General features: G+C 40.3%; 1 protein-coding gene across 2 annotated transcripts in view; it reads left to right on the top strand.

Annotated features, from left to right (window-relative positions):
- LOC146620121 (neurexin-1a-like) overlaps positions 1-25356 on the top strand; it is a 281418-nt gene extending 256062 nt beyond the window's left edge. For both annotated transcript variants that reach the window (XM_085368774.1, XM_085368773.1), the window contains 2 exons: positions 11485-11572; positions 25052-25356. In XM_085368774.1, the coding sequence (XP_085224900.1) occupies positions 11485-11572; positions 25052-25356 (393 nt within the window). The remainder of the gene's footprint in view (positions 1-11484; positions 11573-25051) is intronic.
- The last annotated feature ends 969 nt before the right edge of the window (positions 25357-26325 follow it).

Raw genomic sequence — 26325 nt, forward strand, 5'->3', positions numbered from 1 at the left:
CAACTGCTCGTCGAGCTATGCAGAGCTCCCTCTATTTTTAAAAGTAATTTTACGCAAAGCAAATAGAAAGTGTTCGGCACAAACTGGCTCGCGCATCCATAAAAGCTCCTTTATTAATGAATTCAAGTAGTGCTAGTCAAATTTGACATTTTCATTCTCACCGAAGAGAAATCACATGCTTCCTCTGTCCTCGGATGAAGCCAGTAAATTTTCCTTTCGGGTGTATAAAACAAATGCAGTGTACCTCAAACTTGATAACGGTTTGGTAATTGAGTCTACAGCTATAGCGAGCGTTAGATTAGCATCATAATGTATACATTTCAATTTCAAGATGGCTAGCTGTGTTCAGGGAGCAGCCATCTTGGCACTTGATAAGTACGATAAAGGCAGTTTAGGGATGGACTGGAACACAATATGAAGTAATATCATTACCAGATTAAATTAAGATAAAACAAATTCCAGATGCTGCAGAAATAAAATAAAGAACGCTGCATGCCTGCAGATAAAGCCTTTTAGCTTGTCACACAAGTGGACATGAGACAAAGGGCAATGGAGAATGGAGAAATTGGTTCGGGAAGGAGGTAAATTCATTTGAAGTAAGAGTTTAACATTTTGAAAACTAGATTTTGTTTTCTTTGAGAGAGTAAGATCAGAAGATTGATAATACTCTTGTGTATGTAAAAGAAACTCAAAGCTAAATACCATAAATGAGGGGGGAAAAAACCAATCTTGGATGTTTTAATCTGCACAAAAGAAGATGTGATGTTCTGTGTGAGTTGTTCTCGACAAAGTGCAATAACTACCACAGAAGTGCTTTTACATTTCCATTACGCTATGATATCTTTTGATAGACTCAAGATATTTGTTCCCCTTTGTGTGCAGTCATTGTGCAAACTATAAAGTCTTTACAAGCCGAGAGCTGCAGGAAATGACAGGTCAAGTAAAAAAAAAAATTGATAATTTATTAAGAGAAAATCTAGCCATGAATTGCAGTCCTGAACTCTGGCACAACAGCATTGCTGCAGGGTTGGATTAGTGATGAAAAATCAATTGTGCTTGAGAGAGTTCATAAACGATTTCCACCTGATTTTTATTGCAGTGTGGTTTTTGTTTCCTTTGTGCCGAACCAGAGCCTCGCTCATTAGCTTGTAGCGCTCGCGCTCACCCCTTTGTGAATGACAAATCCCCACCTGAAATACAAGAATCAGATTATGGTGATGCTCTCTGGGAGCTACAGGTGACCTGGTGTGCTGTTGTAGGGCAAAGCTGCTCTTCCTCCTTCCTCATGTCATGTTTTTGCAAACGTTACACTTGGGAATTAGACCTCAGTACATTCATCTCAGCAATGATGGCATCTATATTAGGATGACAAATTTGTTCCTGTCACCTCACGAGGGACTGGGACTGCATGTCAAGATGCAGGTAAAGTCAGGAAGGCAGTGATTTGTGGCCAAGCTGCGTATCTCTTCCCACTCCTGCAATCGCTTTCTCAAAACACGCACAGGCACACGCTTAGTTTTGCCATCTATTTTTAGACTTTGAGGAAAATATGAAAATGAAGAATTGTATGGTCTCTTCGGATTGAAACAAACTACGTTCCCCACAATCACAAGCATTTGTGGTTAGCATTTAGATAGAAAGCACCGTGATTACAAGCCATTCTCTGGTAATTGTTATGCTTCCCTTATTCCTCAGCTTATCCTTAGTGTATGATATTCCTCCTGGGCAGTTCCCTGCTCTCAGGCCAGATTACTACCAAGGCGAGGTAGAGGCACGCACAGAGCTCCAGATTCGATTTCAGATAACGAAAATATCAGGGCATCCAGAGGGAAAAATGCTTCAGTGCAGACAGATTTCATTTATCTGAGAAGTGTGAAAGCAAGGATAAGGGGGAGGCACAAAGTCAACCATGTAATATACTTCTATGGAGCTCTGTTTATGCATAGGCAAGAGAAAGAAGAAATGAGAGAACATGAGGGGGGAGCGTAGGAGGCAGATAGCAGCAGATAGTGTCTTATGAATATCATATTAAGATTTTATCATTTAGAGCATGTAGCTAACAGAAGGCATCCAGCCTTCTCCCGTGTAATCGGCTCGGAGCTGTCTACTACATGGCAGCAGCTCAATATGCGCTCTCTCAGCGCTGTGAGTTGACTACAGGCATCCGTCCATATTGTGTGCACATTATTTATACGTCTCCAGTAATAAAAAAACAAGCACCATGTTTAATTGGAATCAAAATATCAACTGTTTATCGTACGTCGTGCAGGATGTCTGATGTTGTCTGGGGGGGGGATGAATTAGGCACCAGTCACACATGGTTCACTCTGAGTCAGTGACTGACATGGTGAGAGTGTGACGCAGACGCTGACTGGGAAATGGACTTCATGTCTCCTCCCACGCAGCCACAACTTTCCTGGTTCTTTTTGGTGGCTGAGCCATATCACGCGCTGCGGTAAGTTCTGAGGGCCGTGCAGATGACTGTTTCTGGGAAATAAGCAGAACGGGGTCCTTGGGGGGAGGGGGGGTGTGGGGGGGCTTGAGGAATATCTACAAAGCGGTGCCTTCGAGCAGCCACATTAAAAGGAGTCATCTCACCGCAGTGTTCTCGGGTCCCTGAGAGGCAGTATGTTTAATGAGGGCAGATGCACGTGTACATTTTAAAGCAGCTCTGTAATTACTTCATATCTACACTGTCTTGTACTGTACACCTTTACACTTTACGCATTAGCTCCTTCGTGTTCCTGCACATCACTCTCGTAAATGCAGCCTGTGTTTTACACAGCAGAAGCTGTTGTAGTTCTATTGACCGAACTCCAAGTTCACCTGCCACTGCTCGCTTATTCATTGCTTTTCTAGTAGCTAAATATGTCCATCCCCCCTGACTGTCCTTATGCAATGAGAACACTAACATGCATGCCTTAATAATAACCAAATAAAAGTTTTTAAATCCCCATTCCGAGTTCATCTTAACTGAGAATATGTGCACGTCTCCGTGTGACGCTGTACTCGTGTTTCCACACTGCACGCGGTGGATGCACCAGGAGGGTGAAGCTGCCTCCCAGCATCTTGTTCAGTTGTCTGGGATGCAGCGTTGTAAGCCTTGAGGAAGATGTATGGCAAGACAGGAACATGTGGGTACCAGGGGAGGAGACGGGAGAGCCTCTGACCACTCTTTTTTTAATGACACTCCCTTACTCAGCCCGAGGTCCAGTTGCAGCAGCAGCTGCTCCGTTTTAAGTAAAGCAAAGCCTTTCTCTCAGAAATGCACAGCGTCTCAAAACAGAGCAAGGAAAGACATGCAGCTTACCACCACGGCCATTTTTTACATTATGGAATATACAACAAATCAAAGCCATAGTTAAAAAGTCCTGTAAGGTGATTTTTTTTCTTTACAAATCTTGTTCACATTTAAAAGAATTATGAAAGCCATTGCATAAAGTCTCGATTTACTGCTTATCACTTTGAACAATTACACGATGTGACGCTTTGATTCTGTGTTCATTAAATTAGGTGATGTTAAAAAAGTCAGAATTGCTTTTAAGGCCGGTTTTGTTTAGCATAAAATTATGAGGATGGGATATATTTTTAAAATTAACTTTTGCCTAAAAACTTTAATGAATTGTATATTTTTATATCCATTTTGTATATCGATAAACAGCTCACTTTTTCCTTAGGTATTTGTTCTCTTTTGTTCATCACTGTACTGTGAGGCACGGTGGCAAACTGTGGCATCACCATGTAACCCTTGTGTCAGCGCCTTTCTTAAATAGCTGTTAAAGATCAAGATGTCAGGAACACGGTGTTCAGAATTTATACAGTACCTATCCCACCAGTGTTTGCTGCACAGCTGCAATAGTGATAATGCCATTCCATTGTCTTTCAGCCTTGCGAGTCTGTATCTGTGCGAGTCCACGAGGTTGACAGCTTGGCAGGCCAGCAGTAGGATGAGTGTGGGCGAAGGCCAGGCAATACACTGAGCTGAACTCACAGTCTGAGAGGCCCACACGCCTTCATTATTCAGTTGGAATCTATTGAGCATCTGGGACTAAATTATTCATCAACATCGACCTAGTTCCAGGGTGCTAAGTTAGATACTTGGATGTCATCAGGCGTTCTGATAAGACCTGCTGCTGCAGTGTGATATCTGCCATGGGTAAATACAGAGTATGTGCCTGGATCACAAAGAGTACTAGCCATTACTTGAGTTTTATACTGTGTAGTTTTGAACAACTGAGCCTTTAGGTGCGTTGGGCTCAATGTAAGAATGGGGAGTAATTTCTTCATCCCATTTCTAACTACGAGGCCTTTCTATCTGCTGTCCCGTCGCCTTCTTCCGCCTCTTTCACTGCGCCACTAATGATGTGTTGCTGCAAGACTGAAGCTTAGGACAACAAACTCCTCCCAATTAGTCTGTGCACACAACAACTCTGGCCAGTTATGGACCCTAGCAGGCCATTGTCAGTGTAAAGCATGTCAGCGTGAGCACGGGAAATAATTGCACATTGTTGTGAGCAGGATCATGCAGACAATACTGATTTCAGATTCTTTAGGATACGCTTTTTGTTTGTATACACTAGAGAGGTCCCAAAACCTTTTATGCACCACCGACCAATTTATGTCCGACAATTTATGTCCGGCCTTTACGGTGTCGCGGATAAATACAACAAAATAAAAACCAGTACCAGTACCAAAAAAAGAAGAAAAAAAGACCCAGGGAAACCGAGTTAATGATAAAAAATGATTAAAAAAAAAAATGCTGAAAACCGATAAAAACCCTGAAAACCATAAATTTCACACCCGAGCCTCAACTCTCGCGGCCCAGTACCAAATGACTCATGGACTGGTACTGGTCTGTGGCCCGGGGGTAAAGTGTCTACTGTACTGATTGAGGCTTTCGTCTTTTAAACATTGTGTGATGCTTTGTGTTTGATCTTATTTAACTATACATTTAATCCCCCGCCCCCCCAAAAAAAGTAGTTTGTGATCATTCTTGGCTTCTCTGGCTTTTTATTAGCACTATTCATGTGCAGTTAAGCAGGTTTTAAAAACCACACGGTGTATGCTACAGCCTATGGGCTCACAGTACATATTCAGATATATATATTCATAAAACAGTCACTTTTGGGTCGACTGTGAGTTCAGTGTGGACATTAATGTTATGAAATTAACTTTTTTTATTTTGAGTAATCCATCACCTGCAGCAGTGTATTAATCTCGTGCTGTTGATGGGCTCACCTCAGATGTTCTTTGACTGAAATTTGGTCTTTTTTTGGAGTCTACTTCCTGCTACATGATGCTACAGGAATTTTTGCTGAGAATAATTTATTAGCCTTGCAATAGCTCTGTAGCTAGCCACCAGGTAGCACGATGTAGCCTTAAAAACAGGCTTTAAATTTTCAAAATCTAATCTAATTTAATTTAAGAAGCGTGTGGAAAAACCAAGGCGCAAAATAACTGCCCATGAACTGAGAAAAGTCAAGCGTGCAGCTGCCAAGATGCCACTTGCCACCAGTTTGGCCATATTTCAGAGCTGCAACGTCACTGGAGTGCCCAAAAGCACAAGGTGTGCGATACTCAGAGACATGGCCAAGGTAAGAAAGGCTGAAAGACGACCACCACTGAACAAGACACACAAGCTGAAACGTCAAGACTGGGCCAAGAAATATCTCAAGACTGGTTTTTCTAAGGTTTTATGGACTGATGAAATGAGAGTGAGTCTTGATGGGCCCGTGGCTGGATTGGTAAAGGGCAGAGAGCTCCAGTCCGACTCAGACGCCAGCAAGGTGGAGGTGGAGTACTGGTTTGGGCTGGTATCATCAAAGATGAGCTTGTGGGGCCTTTTCGGGTTGAGGATGGAGTCAAGCTCAACTCCCAGTCCTACTGCCAGTTTCTGGAAGACACCTTCTTCAAGCAGTGGTACAGGAAGAAGTCTGCATCCTTCAAGAAAAACATGATTTTCATGCAGGACAATGCTCCATCACACGCGTCCAAGTACTCCACAGCGTGGCTGGCAAGAAAGGGTATAAAAGAAGAAAAACTAATGGAACCTGTGGTCCACCATCAAATGTGAGATTTACAAGGAGGGAAAACAGTACACCTCTCTGAACAGTGTCTGGGAGGCTGTGGTTGCTGCTGCACGCAATGTTGATGGTGAACAGATCAAAACACTGACAGAATCCATGGATGGCAGGCTTTTGAGTGTCCTTGCAAAGAAAGGTGGCTATATTGGTCGCTGATTTGTTTTTGTTTTGTTTTTGAATATCAGAAATGTATATTTGTCAATGTGGAGATGTTATATTGGTGTCACTGGTAAAAATAAATAATTGAAATGGGTATATATTTGTTTTTTGTTAAGTTGCCTAATAATTATGCACAGTAATAGTCACCTGCACACATAGATATCCCCCTAAAATAGCTAAAACTAAAAACAAACTAAAAACTACTTCCAAAAACATTCAGCTTTGACATTAATGAGTTTTTTGGGTTCATTGAGAACATGGTTGTTGTTCAATAATAAAATTATTCCTCAAAAATACAACTTGCCTAATAATTCTGCACTCCCTGTATTTAACTCAGTGGTTCTTCAGTGTTTTTTATTTTATTTTTGGGAAATGAAATGCAATTTGAACCTTAATAATGCCAGATTCATCAAGTAGAAAACCTTGGTATGATTATTCAAAGTTATTAGTAGATGTCACAACTGAAAGAAATAAGTGTGGTATGAGCAATAAGTATGGTATGGTAGCAGTCAAAATAAAAATAATAATAATTACAATGGCAAGAAGAACAATCTGACTGCTGTGCTATTATTCCCTGTGTGCTTCTCTTGCATGTAAGTCACAACAAGTGAGTACGTCTATGTATTTAAAAAGCAAGGGATAACATCAAATGTCAATGCCTCACAAGAATGCTCATAAAACAGCTGGTGTGCTTTGCAAAGCTTCCCAAGTGGGGCTCCTTTGGGGAGTTTTCCTACTGAGATGTCATTGGAAATCCTCCAATGGTTGTTGAAGGGGGATGGGATAAAGCATGTCACCCCTAAGAGACCCCCCCCCCCTCTTTAACAGTTTGGTACCAAGCCGCTGATTTGACTGAAAATATGAAGAAAAAAATCATCCTGCAGTTTCATGAAAAAATATTGTGGTAGTCTTTTTATATTTCAACTAAGTGAAGGTTAAAAAATATGAAATTCATGTTTTGCATTATACTGATGTTCTCAAAATATGAAGCTCAATTTATTCTAATCTGAAAAATATTAAAACCTACTTTGTTGGGATAAAAGACTGGATTAGAATAAAGTGTTCTTATTAAGTAGTATGACAAAAACTAGAAGTATTGTCGGGTAGAGAGAATTTCACACAATCCACCTCTGCTGTCAGTGGTTTCTTTCTTGTATGGTCTTATCTGAAAATAGTGACAGCCCATGGGAACTGTTATTCAGTAGGTTGCTTGCATCTAATGGATCGCATGCAATATGAGCATGAAGGAACAGATGTAGGCGAAGATTAGTTATGAGGGAAAATCTGCAGGTTTCTGTGCAGTTTAACAAACAGCAAAGCTTTTGTGTGCAATGATTATGTGTAGCAAAGCAATGTTTTCTCTGTGATATTTTAATCAAGATAGAAATTTGTTTTTGGCATTCTGGGGTGAAAAAAGAAAGTATTTGGATTAAGACCAGATCTTAATAAGCAACAGATTACGGACACTCAGTAACAAATATCAGGTTTATTTTTGCAACAGACTATATGTAAAAAACAAAAGGGAGAGAGAAAGATTTGCAAAACACGAGCTTATAATGGGAAGAAAAAAAAGTTACTGGAGAAAATACTGAAAAACAGAAAGGGAACAGAAAACAGCAGCATCCTCAGTGGAATACATTACCAGGACAGCGGAGGCATGCTTTGGATAAACCCTTCAGATGCCTTCAGTGTCCTTCTGACTTTCAGCTTGTCTCCAAAGAGACATGTTGTGTGCCAGAGAGCATTCATCAAATTAGACCAGAAAGAAAACAATGTGAAAACCCGCAGCTCTCCCTCGAGACGTGCCGACAGGTTATCACAGAGAAGGTGTCTCTTGCTCTCCAGCACTGGGGCAGCAGCACACAGCAGCCTCCCTGAAGAGCAGCCCTCCCCTCCATCCCTCCCACCCTCTCTTTCTCTCCACACAGGCTGGGATTAAGAGGGAGAAAACGGGAATTCAATTTAGATGTGTACAAATGAAAGGCAACCTACTCCATATAGTAGTTTTTAGAGATTGGGATTATACACCATAGTGAAGTTGAAGGAACAGAAAAAGTTAGTGTTTGTGTGGTTGTAAATAACTAGAGGTCCTGCGGAACAAGACTGCTGACCAAGCTTTAGAAAGCACATGCAGAGCACGGCTTGGCTTGGACATCTCATTAAGGTGGACCGTTATCAATCCTCAAAGATCGAAAACCGGCATGACACTGCTAAAGAAGGCACCTGAGTCAGTTTGGAATTTCCTGGTCCGCATCCTCTTTGATGGTTCAATCAGTGCGTGAGCCAAGGTCAGTCGATAGCTTTACTTCTCTGAAAGCTTTAGCGAGATGTATTTGTGTATAAAACTCCCAGCGGCACCTAAGGCAGTGGAAATGGCACTGCACTTACAAACGATCAACATTTTCATACACTTTGGTATGAACACTACAGGCAGGTTTCTCTTGACAGTGTTTCTCTTTCTTCCTCTTTTTGTGTTTTTCGTGGTCCCAACTGTCTCCCCAGGTTTTCTTAGTACATCTCATAGAAGTGTGCGCTCTGCTGCTCTGAGCAGAGGCAGATAAATGAGCTGTGCTGTAGGTTCACCGTGGCTTCAGCACTTTACCGCTAGATTAATGATGCCTTCCAAGCCCCGAGCCTTTGCTTTTAGCATTTTAGAAGTACCTTCATAAAGTGAACTACAGGCACATCTTGTTTATACGCTTATCTATTGGGGCATCTTTCCTTTGGGCATGATGCTGTTTGCATCAGTACACCTGACACTCCTGAGCTAATGAAACCCTTCCTGAAGCCCACAGTGTTTCTAGAAATCTTCAGACAAAGATGCCATTTCGACGAGGAAACCCACAGTAGCGTTATTTTGAACTCAAAATCCTCGAATGGTCAAAATAATCACAAGGACACCCATATCCATAGATATGGGAACAAATAAAATAAAATACTGACATTTCAGTTTGGGGTTTTTTTGGCTTCTCAGCCAGGCTACCTGTCAGTTTTCATCACAGTGGCTAAATTGCATGTAAGCCTCTCACATAGCCCATGTTGAATTGTCACGGGTGAAAAAGAAGGCAAGCATTGGTGGAAGACACCATAAATTGCTAATGTTATTGGATTTCAACCAGGTCATGACCACATCAAAATGTTGACCTACACACTAATCCGGGATGGCAGACTGATGCTCAGTAACATGTGAATTTATTTCAGTTTTGATTCAGAGCCATACGTCACATCCAGCACACACAAGATTCATTGAAAAAAAAAAATGGACGTGGCTTATACATCCTCCTGGCTGTCCTTGGAGGGTCAGTTTTTTATTTTTAAGTCTAAATCAGACTTTGTTCATTTGCAAACCCTTTAGTGACATGCCCAAAAAGTCACAAACAAAACAAAAGACACCATGTCATCAAAAAACTGACTTTCTGTCTTTAAGATTAGTTTGTAATGGAAATCTAAACGATTTTGTGTTTTTGTGGATTTCATTGTCATGATGTAGTTTAAGCCCCCTTTTTATATCCTTCTAGCCTGAATGAGGAGACAGAGACGTATAAATATGAACGGGCATACACCTCCGCTTAGGTTATCCTATGGGGAGTTAACCTACATCTAGTACACCCACATTACATCGCTTCCTCCTCCTTGGTTTCAAATAAACCTAAAGGACAGAGCGAAAGGAGAAAAAAGGATGTGAGCAGTAGAGAAAGAGAGTGGTGAGGTGGGAAGAGAGAGGCAGTATTGATTCCTTGATTCCCGTACCTCTGCCAGTGAGTGCAGAGTGTCAAGATCTCCCGCCAGGAAAAACAAATCACAAGGCTGAAGTGATGGATGTGGCACTCCAGGATCCGGCGGTTTTGCCATCTGGATGGCCGACACTGTATATCAGCCTCATGCGCAGCAAATTAAATTTACATTTGGACGGCTTCCCCGGGCCTCACCCAACACAGATGCACCAAAAGCAGCCCTCCGCCACAACTTCCTTAATGGGTTTGATCTATCATTTCCGGGTCTATTATGTAAAGATGATGTTGGTCCATGTTCAGAATGTCAAAACGATGTTACAGTCGCAATAGAATCACATTATGCGCGGCCTAATGGATGTTAAGCAAAATGACATCACCTTTAATTTCCTTAACATGAGTCGATACTAATCCAACTTGCCGAAATATTTTGAATGCGCATTAGAACATCGGTGAAATAAGAGAGCAAATTTGATAAAAGCCAAAGTCTGTCTTCATTTTTAGGACCCTGATTCATTCCTTGCCCATTTTTTTTCCTTTGTCTGGTTTGTCACCGTCACACATGCAAACCCCTGCAGTATGAACAAAGTAAGGCTTGTTAGGAAGTACACTTAAAGGCTTAAAATTATTAGTCCAAAAAGGATAAGTGAGGATGTAATGCCACATATAAAAGAGAAGGTTTTTCTGCTTAGCAGCACACCACAAAGAAAAAAATCTAACCTGGCCCTGAAGACGCCGCCATGCCTAAATGAAATGACCTTTAACGCCGAGCTGATCAAATGGCCTGAAGCAAGACTATAAAAGAACATTGCAGTATAATGTTTTACAGTGTACTTTTTTTCTGGTCTATTGTTTGCCCTTTCCCATTTTCCTGGACGGTAAAATGTATCGTGTTTGGCAGGTGAGGAAGTGCGCTGAAAGCAGTCTGAAATGGATTTGATATAAGAGTCGATGTGGCAGCAGATGCCACGATTTGGTTTATTTTGGATCCTTATTTTGTAAAAAGAGATACTGAATTGCTTTGAAAGAAAGAAGAAGAAAATATTGATTTAAGCCTGTGTTGAGCTGGCTTTTGTTTTCCAATGTCCTTTTTGTTTTTTAAGCTTTCATGGCTGGTTGTCCTCTAAATGTCAGAGGTGTTTTGTGATGGCTCTCAGCAATCGCTTGAAGTGCTATGCAAAGCTACACAATGAAAAGCAAATTGAGCATGTGAGTCGACAGTTGTGCCGTGAACTTCAGCCCCCACTGTTCCCCAATAATCTGATCTCATTTATGTAAAGACAGCGCTTCCTGGAAAGCAGCGTAGCAGCTGCTACAGCGCCGGGGAGCTCGTGCCTGTGTTGACAGATGATTTCACCAGTCCAAAAGTTTAGTTTAGCCACTTGTATTCACATCTCAACTGCCTGGCTCTCTTTAACCTAACCTAACTTGAGTGGGAGTCCTCTCAGCCCATAGATGCAGCTAAGTATTCCGTGCCCTCACCACTCCTCTGTGTAATTCTCTCTTTTCAGACAACTGACGACTTGCTGGTGGCATCAGCCGAGTGTCCAAGCGATGACGAGGACATTGATCCCTGTGAGCCGAGCTCAGGTGGGTTAGGTTAGTCATCTCTTTTTTTATTCTACTTTTCTCTGGGTGTGTCAGTGTGTCTTTGTGTGTAACAGTTCACCCCCACCAGGGCACTCGAGGCTAATGCGTAGTGTTTAAATGAGAAGATTGGAGTTTAGTTAAAGCTTAAACACTTCTCAGAGGCTGACTGCGTGATACAGCAAGCTGCAGGCAGTCTGTTGGGTCGGGCAGCTCCATTTCTATACAGTAGCTCTTTCAGTAGTTTGTTGGAATCTAAATTATAAATGCAGTAAAATTACTGGTTTTTATTCATGCTGATTAATGTTTTAAGGTATTTTAATGTAACTAGCTTATTTGAATAGATTCAGGGTAGAGATCTATCACTGTCTGACCTTGGAAGATTAAACATTTTGAGAAAGAGATGCTATTTGTTTGTTTTTTGCTACAAGTTTGGTAGGACACATTCACATTTATTTGTTACACTCAGTAGATTTAGTCAGAATGAATGGAGGATCATCTGGCACTATTACTTAGAACTTGTTTAAGTTTTTTCAGTTGTTGCTGTTTTTGTGTGGGTTTTGTTTGCTTGTTTGTTTGTTTGACGATTGTGCTTCATCGTGTCCTGATCTGTGTGTTTTTTTTTTTTAATTGATTCAAAAGCCTGATAATTGTTGCTCCACGACTTCCATCCATCAACATTAACCCACCTAAATTAAATGTTCGGAACAATGCTCTCAAAGAACCTCGTGCCCAAATAAAACACTGCCTTTTTGCGTCAAACCAGCCGCTGTTACTGTGCTTTCATTTAATTTCTTCATCGGCTCACGGCATCTGTTAATAAACTCAAAAAGCAAAAACAAAAAAGGCCACACACACGCACACAGTTGTGATTATCAGACCTGCAGGGCTCCAGCACGTGAAATCAAAGAGGGTAAACCCAGAGAGTTGGGGAAGGCTGATTTTTACAGGTGCAAAGAGTCCCCACTGTTGTTAATTAAATTCTACAGTGGGCAGTGGGAGTTCATCCTGTTGTTTCTCATGCAGTATTGCTCACAATGGCTGCACATAACCACCCTCGGAGTTTGTGATTGAGGCACATGTCATGTGTTGCTCTTCATAAAATAAACAAACACATTTTAGCTTTGGGTTCTGACCGTGTGTGTTGAAGAGCCCCGATAAGTGTACAACAATAATCATAAAAAAAAGGTACCACTTATTGTTCTCCCTGAAATTGAAAATGCTCCTCCCAAACTTTACTCAGACAAATATTATAAATGTGTTTGCTCCCTGCAATGCTAGCAAACTTTTAATCTCTTACCTCGCCACACATGGAGGGCAATTAAGCGTAACCTTTGAATGGAAAGATTTTTTAAATGCATTCTGAAGTGATGAGAAGCACAGAGAACAATTAAGTCCAGACCCAAGGCCCCACGCTCCATCTAAATGTGCTATCGATCAGAATGTGGTCATAAAACGTCCACTAAATTAATGTGTGCCCCACAGCAAAGACTATCAACTTTTCTAGTCTGTCCCTCTTCCTGTTCCTTTGGTTTTCTACTAGCGAGATTAACTTTTACCTCGCTTTTCTCCTGCAATACATCAGAGCGATATTCCGATTGGGCAGCATCACAGCAGGTCCTTCCAGGGAACACTGTATCTGCTGCTTCTGAAAAAATACACAGGAGATTGAGCTGTGTACTGATTCACACTCGCATTATGATATTCTGTGACAAGGGCATCTGCCAAAACATCAATTGCATACTGTGTGATGCTTAGGGACACACCCTCCCAGTGCAGAGTATCCCTCTTCTTCTGTGATCACTGAAGGGGATTTGACACCAGAGCTGTGGGCTCCCAGGGTGGCAGCTGTCTAACACCGTATCCTGATTAATATCTACATTCAGAACAATTCACACGCTCTGCCAAGCACATGCCACATCTCCGACAGGGCTGCTGTGCATAAAGAACTGGATACACTGTTGCTGATAAAGTGCTACTTACTCATATTACTGTTCAGCCAGCTCCTTTTAATGACGCCAATAATATATCATTTTTCATGCAACACCTTGACAGCCTCTTCTGTCTGGCATCTCCAAAGGAGTGGCCAGATGCGCATACATTTGATATCTCTCTGTCTTCACAGCGCATGTATGCATACAGCAGGATAATGTTGGTGTATAAGTGATCTACAGAGGTCGAGCTTTGAAAAACATGCTATCTGCAAGCTATCTGTGGTCCAAGGTCAGCTCTAGATCATCCCGCATCTTACTGGAGTCTTGTCCCACAGCAGTCTCTGTCAGTTGTTGAATGACATGAATCAGGTAAACTTACTTATTGCCGAGCTTTATTACTCTTACTTCCGGAAACCATGGAAAGCCATCGCTACCAGCAGAGCTTATCGCCCAGCAGGACTCGGATTAGATCATACTGCACCAAATTGAATCCTCCCCCCTGCTTCTTGAAACCACAGAGGAATACACAAGCCCGTGATGCTGCAGCTCATCTGATCTGTAATAGGAGGATGCTTTGGGACCATGCTTGTACTGGGCAGCCAGTCTCACACAGCTGAATGTCAGCGTAATCCATCTGTTTATGTGATACCTGTTTTTCCGACTTCTTAGAAAGAAAAGTAACAAAACTATCCATAAAGATAAAAAATCCAATTCTCTCATATGTAAATATTGTGTGAATGCTGACGTTTAGCAAAAATTTCCTTCATTTCTTGCGAGAAAATCTTTTAAAGACTGACACAAAGGGTTTTAATTATTTGCTGAAAACACAGATGCAGGTGGGAAAATATTCTCTTGAACAGCGTAGAAAGCTGCCACTGATTATTCTGCACCAAGTTTTCATGGTGAAAGTTAATGAAAGAGGTTGTTGCTGAGCTACATAAAGTCAGATGAAACGGATGTCTCTTACCTACCAGCTCCAGTTCATTGGCACCATGCAGGCTGTTGATGGAGGGCAGCTGCTGCAGAGTGACCCATATCCAAGGTTGCATGATTACATGCCGGAGCTGCCTTTGTTCCTCATTTTTCCTCCTCTGAGAGAACAATCCATGTTTAAAATTAGCAGCTGTTTAAAATGAGTTAAATTCTTGTTACCAGATTTGATAGGATTGTTTTACCCGTACCACCTTTTGGTTGAAAGCAAGTAAAGCAAAGTTTGTGCACTGTGTAAAATGTAATAAAAACTGAATGCAATGATTTGCAAATCTGATAAACCCATATTTTATTCACAATAGGGTATGGGAAACATATTGAATGGTTAAAGTGAGAAATCTTCCGTCTTTATGAGAAATATTAGCTCATTTTGAATTTGATGGCAGCTAGATATCTCAAGTGAGCGGGGCTGGGGGGCCAACAAAAGGCTGGAAATGTTCTCTTGAGTAGTAAAAAAACAGCTGGAGAAAAATTTTGTAGTTAATTAGATTTTTTGTCAACAGGTCAGTAACATGATTGGCTTTCTTAAGGAGGCAGATTTTCTCCAATCTATAAAAACCAATACCTACAATAATAATAATTCTGAATAATATACATCGGTAAAGTAAATAATTAAAACTAAGAGTTAAAGCCGACCATGAACATTGGATGCCCATGATCTTCAGTCCCTCAAGCACCGCATTAAAAATCGACATGATTTTGTCACAGAAATCAATGCGTGGGTTTAGGAACAAATCCATAAATCGTTGTTCGCCATTGTTAAACACAGTTGTTTGTGCTATCCATAAACACAGGTTAAAGCTTCGTCATACAGAAAAGAAGTCATATATGAACACCATCCAGAAATCCGGGTCTGCTTGCACATCTGGAAAAGACTTAACAATACAGTTTTTAGAGACATGCATGTCTGTCAATATATGCTCCCATTCAGACCATGTCTTATTCAAGGAAGGCGTTACATATTTTATCAAGTGGATTCTCAGACTATATACTGCATCTATTACAACAGCGTGGCTTCACAGCAGAAGAGTCCAGCAGCTGGACTGTCCTGCCTGCAGCCCAGATCTTTCATCATTTTAAAACATTTGGCATATCATGAAATGAAAAATTCAGCAAAGAAGATCCAGGACTGTTGAGCAGCTGGAATCTTGAATCAGACAAAATGAGACTGCCATCAAATCCAAAATAACCTCTCTTCACGTCATTACCTACTGGCTTTTTTTTTTTTTTTTTTTTACATTAATCCAACTTTTTTTGAATTGGAGACATGCATGTTGAGAAATTGATAATGTAAAATGTTTGACATGTAGCATTTAAAATATATTTTTTAAGTAAAGGGGTGTGAGGATTAATCCTAATTTCAAATTAAATAGGTTAACTGCACTTATAATAGAGCCAGATTATAACATAAGTCTGTGTTCTATGTCAGCACAGTAAATAATGAAGATAATGCTCGCAGCAAGCCGTTGTACCCTAACGTAAAGGCAGGTGGAAACATCTAGCTTGTTGGTAAGAAAATACTTTGTTTCAATTTTAGATTATTCTTCTGTTTCCAATCTGAACCTAAGCTAACTGGCTGTCAAATGTAGCATTATACTTCCCAAAGTATGTTTATTATTACACAAAATAGCTGTTTCATATTAAGCTACAATTGGCTGTTTTCTTCATGCAGCTTTAAGCGTACGACCCAATAAAATCTAACTATTCCTTAGTGGCCCATAGAAATCAATACCAGCTTTGAAATTGACTCCCTTAATTATTACTTGAGAACAAAGCCCCCCCTCCATACCTCATAATGAATAAATGATGGAGGAAAACATGAGGAAGTTTCTCTTACACCTGACAGAATACACAATGTTTCCTCTGAAGTTTGGATTCTCTGATCCCTGACTTCTAATGTTTTTTTTTCCTTTCTTTTGAGAGAGTGCACAAAAGTAGATGGATATATCCAAACACTCGACGCCTCAGCTGGATGTTTATCTTTTAAACCCGTGCACCTTTATTTTTCCACCATTATACCGTCATTAATTATGCAACATGCAATCATGTAAAATGTGATTTGTATGAAAGAGAAAAGCACCCCCCCCCCCCCCCCCCCCAACATTATCTAGGTTCATACCATCAGCCTCAGTGAGACTTGTGGTATGTGCAGACCTTTGCATTTCACACATAATCTTTGAGTGCTTTTATTCTCTGCTAGAAATAGCCTTTTTCTGCACATTGCCCATAGGCAGGTTAAGGTTAATCATCTCTAGTTTCCTCTTCTCTCTATGCGTGCTCATCTTTTTTTTTTTTTATCCTCAAGCATTCTGCAGTGACATTAGCGGCTGCTAATGTGTTTGACATTTTGTTTTAATAGATTTAATTTATGGTTGGGGAAACAATACATAGAGTAAACCAATAAATCAAACAGTAAATGAATACTCTCTTTAACCCCATGGCAATGACTGGAATGCACCCAGACAGGAGGAAAAAAATTAGAGTAAATTATTGTTTTAAAAGTAGCTGTGAGATTAATGAAACATTAAGAGCACTGTGCTGGCTCAAGAGGTCACTGCCCACATTTAATAGGTTATTCAATCATACCCAGCTGGAACTCTGTGTGTGTTCATTTCTCCCTTTGCTGAATACAGTGTCATGCACCTTGCATGCCAGACTGCCACTAGCAGAGATGGTTTAACTAATGGAAAAAAAAGGCCTTTTTTCAAAACCGGAGGCCTATTGAACGTGGTCGTAGCTCACAGCCGGGAACAACGCCGATGACCTTCAAGCATCACGTCTACTCTTTTTGCCAACATGTTGCTGTTATTTTCCTATAGTCTGCTGCTTTCTGCAGACAGCCTTATGGAATTTTGCCATTTTTGTTTTTCTTGCACTCTTTCACTGCGGATTATGCCATTCAAGTCTTCTCTCTACATCCTATTTTAAATGAAGTGTGTTCTGAGAGAAAACAGGATTTCACACTTACTGTCAGTCTTTCTCTTTACTGATCCCACCGTATTTATATTTTCAATTACTTTTATTTTTTTTCACCGTTCATCTTTCTGGTGTGCTGACATTGATGATAACACATTGTGTCTGTTTATGAGTCTAAGTAGGGCATGAAAGACTTTGCTAACCAAGAAAAGAAAAGTTGCTCAGTTAAAGGCCAGTTATCGAAATAGTAAAAGCAACTAAGACATTACAAATATTAATAAAAAATGTACCAGTCTGGAAAATGCTTGTAAAGATTATCTCATCTTTACATGCATTTGATATTTTTGTTGACCTGCTGTCTAACAACTGTATCACTTAATCTGACTAAAGGTGGTCATTAAGTTGTTGTGGGGATAAGAAATAGTCTCTAGTAAAACATATGGACAGTTTTCTGAAAAAAGTTTTTCCTCCACTTCCTAATTTCTTATTTCAAGTTTAAGATCTTCAGAGATTTTTGAACATTCGAAAGATAACACAGATAACCCAAGTAAATACAAAATGCAGTTTTTACATGATTTGATTCATTAATGGGAAAAGTACCCTAATGCCACGTTTGACTGGTGTTCTTGTTTATAGCAGGTGTAGCAGGAAGTAAACCGTCCAAATAGTTGAGCTTTTGTCTCGCCACTCTACAGAATATTTTGCCAAAAATTTTTTGGCAAATGAGCCTTTGTGTCCTTTTTTAGTCAGCAGTGGTTTTCACCTTGAATCTCTCCCATGGATTTCATTTTTTGCCTAGTCTTGTTCATATTGTTGAATCATGAACTCTGACCTTAATTGAAGTGTCAGGCCTGCGTTCTTTTATGACATCAATGTGCTCCAGCAGTAATTTTGCTAGGTAATTTTGGCAGGTAGGTGAACCTTCCCACTCCTGGGAAGTGAGTTGCTTTTTGAGATCTTTCAGCCCATCTCACTATTGTTTAAATGATTTCGTGATTCAGCAGATCTGACAGTTATCAGTCCTGGGTGTGGCTAGTGAGAATGAACTCTTCTGTCCAACAATGTGGTTAATCACAGTTTTTGTGCACACAGTTGTCATAGCAGCTTGTGTCTACATATTTAAAACTGTTTGTGTTATCATCATGAAACAAAATACAGGTATGAACACAATGACACAATGTTACCTAGCTATAGAGCCATAAGTAAGTAGGTATAGAGCCCGAGACCTCATAGCCTGACACTATAGAACTCTACCTCTCTAATCAAGAGATGAACTCCAGACTTGTGACATTAAAGCTGAGTAAGCTTAGTCGTCTTCTTTCATCTTGCCTTTTTAGTGGAATCCCTCTTGGCAAAGGCTTAAACTGCATCATACCTTTTAGTGGGGTTAAATCAAACACCTTTTTAATAATTCTCACTTCATTTCATGCTCACTCAGCTCTCAGTTCATCATCCACCATCAGTGTGCGCAGAGCCACTTCAGACTCATATATGCAAGCTGTCATGAGGCATACTGCCAGCATGTCACAAGTACAGGGTGGCTTGCATCACTTCTTGAGGACACTCCGATAATTAAAGAGGCAAGAGGGATTTAATAAATGTTTTGGCTCTGCTGCAGTTGATACAGTGACCTGTCTGCAAAATGATCCCCGGCTATATGACAACTCTGACAGCTCATGATTATAGCTGGATATGTGAAGTAAGAAGATGGTATAACACTAATCTGGCTGAATAACAGCACTGTGTCACTGAGCATGCCAATAGCTGTAAGCCTGGTTGATCTGAAGGCAAACCTGCAGCCACACCTCCCTAAGCCCTCAACGATGCATGATGTGTTGCTCATGTTGTCAGCTGTTGCAGTTTGCGGATGGCCAAGTTTACACAAAATCTCTTTTCGCTAGTTTCTTGATAAAAAATAAAAATTACTTCATTCTTTGATTCATTTCCATTGGAGCATTAACACAGCCTTGCCATTGTGCATCCGCTTAGAAAAAAAGCTTTATCCTTGTCTACCCTGCACAACCCTTTAAAGCCATTAGCAACAAAAGCTAATGAAAGGTCAAGCCCGGCCTGTCTGTTCAATATATTCTGAATAATCTTGGTTGCTCCATTACCTCTCAACAAGTCTTACAGACACCTGAAGTAAACCCACCCCCTGCTGTGCTTTTCCTTCATCTATGGCCCCCATCAACCTGCCCTGTTGCAAATTACCAAACAAATGAACCCTTTCGCTGGAGACAAATGAGGAAAAATAGTCTTTGAAGAGGACCATTTATTCAAATCCCACCTGACAGTGCAAAATCTCTGATCCCATTTCTCTCCTTGAGCGCATGTGGCACAAAGAAGTCAGGCAAAGAGAAGTAGAATCACATCAGGCATTTCTCCGGCTTTTAAATGACATTTTCCTATGCGTCAGTGCTAATATCTTCAAGAGGCAAGCTCATATATCCATACTGAAGGATGCAGGCAGAATTAAGAGAAGAGATGCAATCAAATAAAGCCCGAAGAAAGAAAAGCATCAAAGTCTTCAAAGTCGCTTTGCACTGTTTATTAACACTGCACGGCAAAGTGCAGTGTCTTAGCCAGGCTGTTTCTTTTCTTCCACTAAAACTCATGTATCAAGGTCACATATAAAATCTTTGCTTCTTTGTTCAGTTTTTATTTTATTTATTTACTTTTTTGTGCATCTCCTCTCGAGAACTCTCTGGTGAAAGCGAATGATTTGTGACTAAATAACTAGAACATTAACTGTTGTCCTTGTAAATAAAACAGCAAAGACTTTATGATGGTCTGGATATGAGACTGAACTATAAGTCTTGCTCTGGGATGAGACGTAGAGGAGAGAGTTATTCTGGCAGCTTTTACCCAACTGCAATCCTTCAAAAGTTAACCCCCCTGAGTTTACCTCCATCGCTTCACAAGCACACCCCTGCAATGCTGCCATGAAGCTAGACACACTTTAAGGTCATTTTCCCCATGTCTAATTTTACCCTTGGGTGCGCTCGAGTAGAGCTCATAAGAGCAGCCATCATTTTAAACACTTGTTTCAGTTGCTATTTCTTTCTCAGTTTATGTGCCTTCATTCTGAGATGATGGAGTGCTAATGAACAGACAGGCAGATGCATTTTGACTGAGGTCCTTTTGGGGTTTTCTCAATGGCCTTGGGTCTGGGACATTACTTTATCTGAACTCCACTTGAGTTCAGGCGCACTGTAGGGCAGGGGCACAGTCAGGCACATGGGTAACAAATGAGCTGCATCACTGTGTTAAAGGCAGTCTAGTAGACTGTGTAAGATCCCATCAGGTGGCTATTTGATAGACAGTGCTGAGACTAAAGGTGAAATAAAGAGCTACTGTAAATGCTAATAGCTTTAGACAAAACATGGTTGTGTCAGCACTGTGCTAAATTTAGTGCTAACCTTTGACTGGTCAGCTCTCTGCACCATAAAAGTATTGAGTTCTTACGAGCTGTAAGAGTGGCGCCAACAGATCAGAAGAGTCCTAGTAAATTTTAAATACTGCGCAGAGCACCCAGAATTTAGGAACACAAACATACCACAGTCATGGAGGGTGAGGGGGAATTTAAGCTAGCATTTTTCTTCATATTATAATTTTTATATAAGCAAATTAAAGGAGAATTATGGGCTGTATGTCCCGATCCCAAAAAATGAAGGCCAACAATTATTTTATTATTTCTTTGGGGCATTTTAATTCATTTATGTAGTTATTTTTTTTTCCACTTAGTTTCATTTTTGGGGGGCTGTTGTAGCCCTCCATAGAAAGATTTCCATTAATGTTGAAGTAAATGAGTAGCTCATTTAACCCACTTATTTTACTTTTTCAGTGATGAAAGACGGATTGTGGTCAGTTAATTGAGAGCTTTCCAATGTAAAGTCGCTGTGAGAGCTCAGCCTGTGGGGAGCCAATCAACAGATCCTGGCAAGAGGAAATAACAAAGCCTAGAGCTGGAGGTGTTAGATCACACAAGGAAGAACAGCGCGCCATGATACTTTTGGCACATGGTTCACTCCTGATGTAGCAGTCTGAGGCTGCCTCCCTCCCGAACCAGCCGAGGTCTCATATAAAACTCTAGAGTGCCACATCAAGACCTCTATCCTCCATCAACCTGCTATGTCATCTACACTTTCAACTTTTTTGACCCTGAACAAAGGATAGATAGCACATATGAAAGTAACTCACCGTTAATGCCCGTGTGATGGTTTGCTTGGGACGAGCCGTGTCAACCAGTGGCTTTTTCCCACAAGGCGAGAGCATTCTTCACACCTGTCTGCAAGGATAAGTGGGCTTGTCACAAGCAGAGCTAATCTGTTGCAACGCTCAGTCACATTCAATCCCCCATTGGTACTCTCTGCTTGTCCTTGAATGTCGGATAGCATTGGAAGCATACTTGGGCCGCTGATCAGTCTAACCATGCTGGAAAACATGTCAATGAAGAAGAGCAGCATCTTTGCGTCTGATAGACAGCTTGGGGAACTTTTGCCCTTTGCAGTTTACACTTTTTTGTGCCCTTTAGTCCAATATTTTCCTAAAATAGACATACCTGATAGAGGTTGATCACGAGCAAATAGAACGCCATTCGAAGTCATTGTTTGTCTGAGAATTCAACTGTCACTCAAGAGGAGATATGGGAGTAATCAAAAAGTGCTTTATTTCCAAAGCCATCGACAATGAGTAAAGGCACAAGAGAGAGAACAATGATAAGAGCTAGCAGAGACATAAGGAGAGCTGTATTATAGCTTGGATAGCATTCAGAAAATGAAGTTGGTTTGCTGATGTGCTATCACTCTCATATTCACAGGAGGATCCCTGGTAGTAGGATGCTTTCAGTGTTATAAAAGACCGACATCACTGTGTAACAATAGTCAAAGAAATATGTAGAAGAAGAACAAGAATAGTTTGCAGATAGGTCAATGCAAAGTAAATCCACCCCCCAACCCCCATTTTATTGTTAGGCTTGTCCAACAGCATCGATAATAATCCTATTTAGAGTTACTGCGTACGATTGGTTTCTCCTTCACTGAATTCTTTTTCAGTGTCCTATTTGCTAATGCTCACAGAAGTACATTGTCTGTCATTAAATAAGGGTCTGATAAGATAGGAAGAAGTGATTATGACAAACTTCAACACAATAAAACTCTGCTATCCTTTTTATTTTCCTTTTGATGTAAAATCGTTGCTCTGCGCTGTATTCTTGAATAGGAAGAGTTACTTATGTGGAAATATTTCTGTGAAGGATTGAAATTATGAAGACACAGTGTTGCAGTTTCTGTTTTAGAATAACATTTCTTTCTAAAGTTGGTTTGATTGTATTAAAGCTAATGAATGCATTTTATTTCTTAAACCAAAATATAAAAAAATAAATAAGTGAAGACAGTAGGACAACAAAGTAGGACATGAAAGACAGCACACGTATGACCAATTTCAAACTCTTTTCTCGAATTTATTATGCAGCGGTCCCTCGTTTATTCGTTCTAAAAATAACCCGCACTAGGTGAAATCCGCGAAGTAGCCAAGTTTATTTTTTACAATTATTGTAGATGTTTTAAGACTGTAAAACCCCCTCACTACACACTTTATACAGTTTTCTCAGACAGGCATGAACATTTTCACACTTTTCTCTCTTGTTTAAACTCTCAAAGTTCAAACCTTGGTAGAAAAATAAGTCCAGTATTACAGAATGAAACCAAAGATCAAACCATGTGACGCAGATGTGTCTGTGTCAATCAGGACACAGAACACAATACACAAGTTAAAAAAAAAACAACAAAAAAAAACGAAGCATGCAAAATTGCACAAAAAAAATCCGCAAAACAGCGAGGCCGCGAAAAGTGAACCGCGTTATAGCGAGGGACCACTGTGTTTAAATCTTTTATAAGAATTGTACTTGCCAAAGAATTGAATATCCCGTGATGTTCTGATCAATATTGCCATTGCTGTTCATGTGAGCATAAATGGCAACTAATATAAGCATCGCTAATGTTTCAATGTATAATTACTTCTCATTAGAAAGTATCAGTATATCATCTTTAAATGGCATTGTGAGCTCTTCATCTAATAGTTACAGTGACGTGTATAATATGAATAAAAGACATAAATAAACATAGAGAAACATCAGTGTGAAGCAAACTTCTACTTTTCATTTAAATGCGAGGTTATACGATAGCGACAATGAAAACCTACAGTAGGAATAAATGTGAACTGACTACTTTACCATTTGCATTACGTAACAAACTGGCCCCTTATATCAACACATATGATTCTGTGTGTTACAGCATAGTCACTGCATCATTTCATAAGTGCTGCAAGAAGCAGCAACAAAGTGGAAAATCTGCAAAGCTTGCTAAAATAAAACCCCAAAAAACTGCCCAGTCAACACAGAGGAGCCATTTGAGCCCTTCATCTCCACACATCTATGTTTGTTTCTGTTATTGTTAGTTTGTCCACTGGAAATAAAAACAGAAACTTAACATCTTCTCATCAAGATCACTACGATCTAAACACAGCTGTAAATCCCTGAGATATTTTCTCCCGATCCAGTCTAAACAGATTGCTTTCATTTCCAAATGTTAGCATTAAGTGTTTGGATTTCACAATTGTAACAAAGAGGGGCTTAACCAGAAATGATGACTGCTACAAAAACACACAGAGAGATGTGCCAGGAGGACTGAATGATATCGGGGAGGGGGGGACTGACATGTTTTCAAAAAAGCACCACCAAAGAAGTCGAGACAGCCTTTGGCAAAAATCTGCTGATTCAATTGAAGAATTGTTTCTTTCTGAAAGATTTATTTTCAGAGACTGTGAGACAGTCATGCTGCTCGGATGAATGCTGAATGTTGGAAGTATGGCTTGTTCATTCATGACTATGCTGTAAAGCATGTAATGAGTTGTGAGCTTCCCTGCGATTGATTAACACATTAGTCGTCTTGTCAGTATTACTTTTGAATTTAGAAAATCTCTTTTTTTATATATATCCATCTATCCATTCACTTAACCACTTATCCAACTGTTGTTATGGGCGACGTGCCGCCTGTCTTAGTTATCGTAGCTTGTAAAAAAATTCCCATATTCCCAGTATAACATTTAGACATCCTCTATAGGCAGAGGAGAAGGTTAGAAAGGTCAAGTGCTATATTGAAGTCTACAAAACATCCCTGGCTCTTTTGAAGGTTCTTCTTAGGGTTGCATTTCATTGTAACTTCTTTGGTAATTTTGTGACCATGTAAAGTGTTGCCTTTAAAATATGCTCGGGGTATTTGTGTCTTATTTAACAGTCAGAGTCGTTTTGAAGTCTTTTGGCCATCACAATGGGATATTAAACGCTTAAAGTGTCAGATCACGCTGCAGAAAGACATTCGCTGGGACCCCTTATCTTTGCCATTATATGCCATTTCATTCTATTGTGCTCTATTCATTGTCTGACTGCACGCTTTTCTATTTGATGGGAAAGCCATTTAAGCCAGCATGTACTTTGAAAATCGTCAGTCTTGATGTCTATTATATTTGGGATATTCATTTGTACATGCAGATAGAAAAAGCATGCTCTCATTCATTACACCAATACGGTCAAAGTAATGATGAAACATAAAACATGGCTTTTTTGCAGTAATCTTGTTTTTTTGTCTTGCAGCCAATCCCACTGGTGCTGGACCAAAGGGTTACCCAGGAACACAGGAGGTCTTCCGGGAGTCGAGCAGTACTACGGGGATGGTGGTCGGCATCGTAGCAGCAGCGGCGCTGTGCATTCTCATCCTGCTTTATGCTATGTATAAATACCGGAACAGAGACGAAGGCTCCTACCATGTAGACGAGAGTCGTAACTACATCAGCAACTCGGCACAGTCCAACGGAACCGTGGTCAAAGAGAAACAGGTCAACACAGCGAAAACCTCGGGCAAGAACAAGAAGAACAAGGACAAGGAGTACTATGTGTGATTGTCAAAGCTCTGGTCTTTGTCAGGCCAACGTAAACATTTATCAAAAAGACAAATCAGGACTTGTGTAATATAACAACAAATACAAACATTATTTAGTCATTCCCCCCCCCCCCATAAGACAGTGCTCTGAAAAGCTGAAAAAAAAAAACATGGTAAATAAAAAAAATTAAAAAATAAACTTTCTTCAGTCTTAAACACTGGACAGAAAGTACTGAGGTTAAAAGACTGGAGGAAAAATGGGTCTGCCAACAATTAAAAATGAACTAAATACATATCTAACATGTCAGCAAAACACCATTAACCCATCTGTGACTTGTTCTTTGGCCACGATAATGTGATCGAACTCCCGTGTTTCTGGAGGAGCACAGATGCACTTTGCAAATGGAGTGACAGCATAGCAGACTTAACGTTCCATTTCCATTGCCTGTGTTTGTGTTGCTGGGACTTTTTCTAGGTAAAATGGCACAATGCATAAATAAATACATACATTAAAATATGCCAAACATTTATGAAGAGGATGAAGAGGAATTAAAAAAAAAAAAAATCAATCACATGACGTTTAAGCCAGAGACGAGGAATCAGCCAAAAGTCCTCACGGTAGAGGCAGAGATGGCCTGCAAAGACTATTACCTGGCAGGCAGGGCTGCTGCAGTGCAAAGATGAGAACAGATGGCAGCTTCTCTTGAAGACTTTGGTTTAAAAGAATATGTGAGTTGTGCCAGGAAGAAATCTGGAGGCCTTCGTTTTCACATTGTGTGAACTCAAAGGAGAGACTTCGCTCAGAATCCCGCAGATGTCTCAACGGTGATCATTCAGGAGCCATGCACGCAAAATTATCTTATTACAGTACATATGTTTATATACAATACAACCACATCTATATGTGCTTTCTGGACTGTGACAAAGTGGTGTTTTATAGCCTGTTGTATAGATGATGCAAACTATAACTGCTCCTCAGCCGTTTTGG

Source organism: Diplotaxodon limnothrissa, linkage group LG13 (assembly GCF_057381915.1).
Source record: "Diplotaxodon limnothrissa isolate DT_005_m linkage group LG13, D_limnothrissa_male_GT1.1, whole genome shotgun sequence".
Classification (NCBI taxonomy): Eukaryota; Metazoa; Chordata; class Actinopteri; order Cichliformes; family Cichlidae; genus Diplotaxodon; species Diplotaxodon limnothrissa.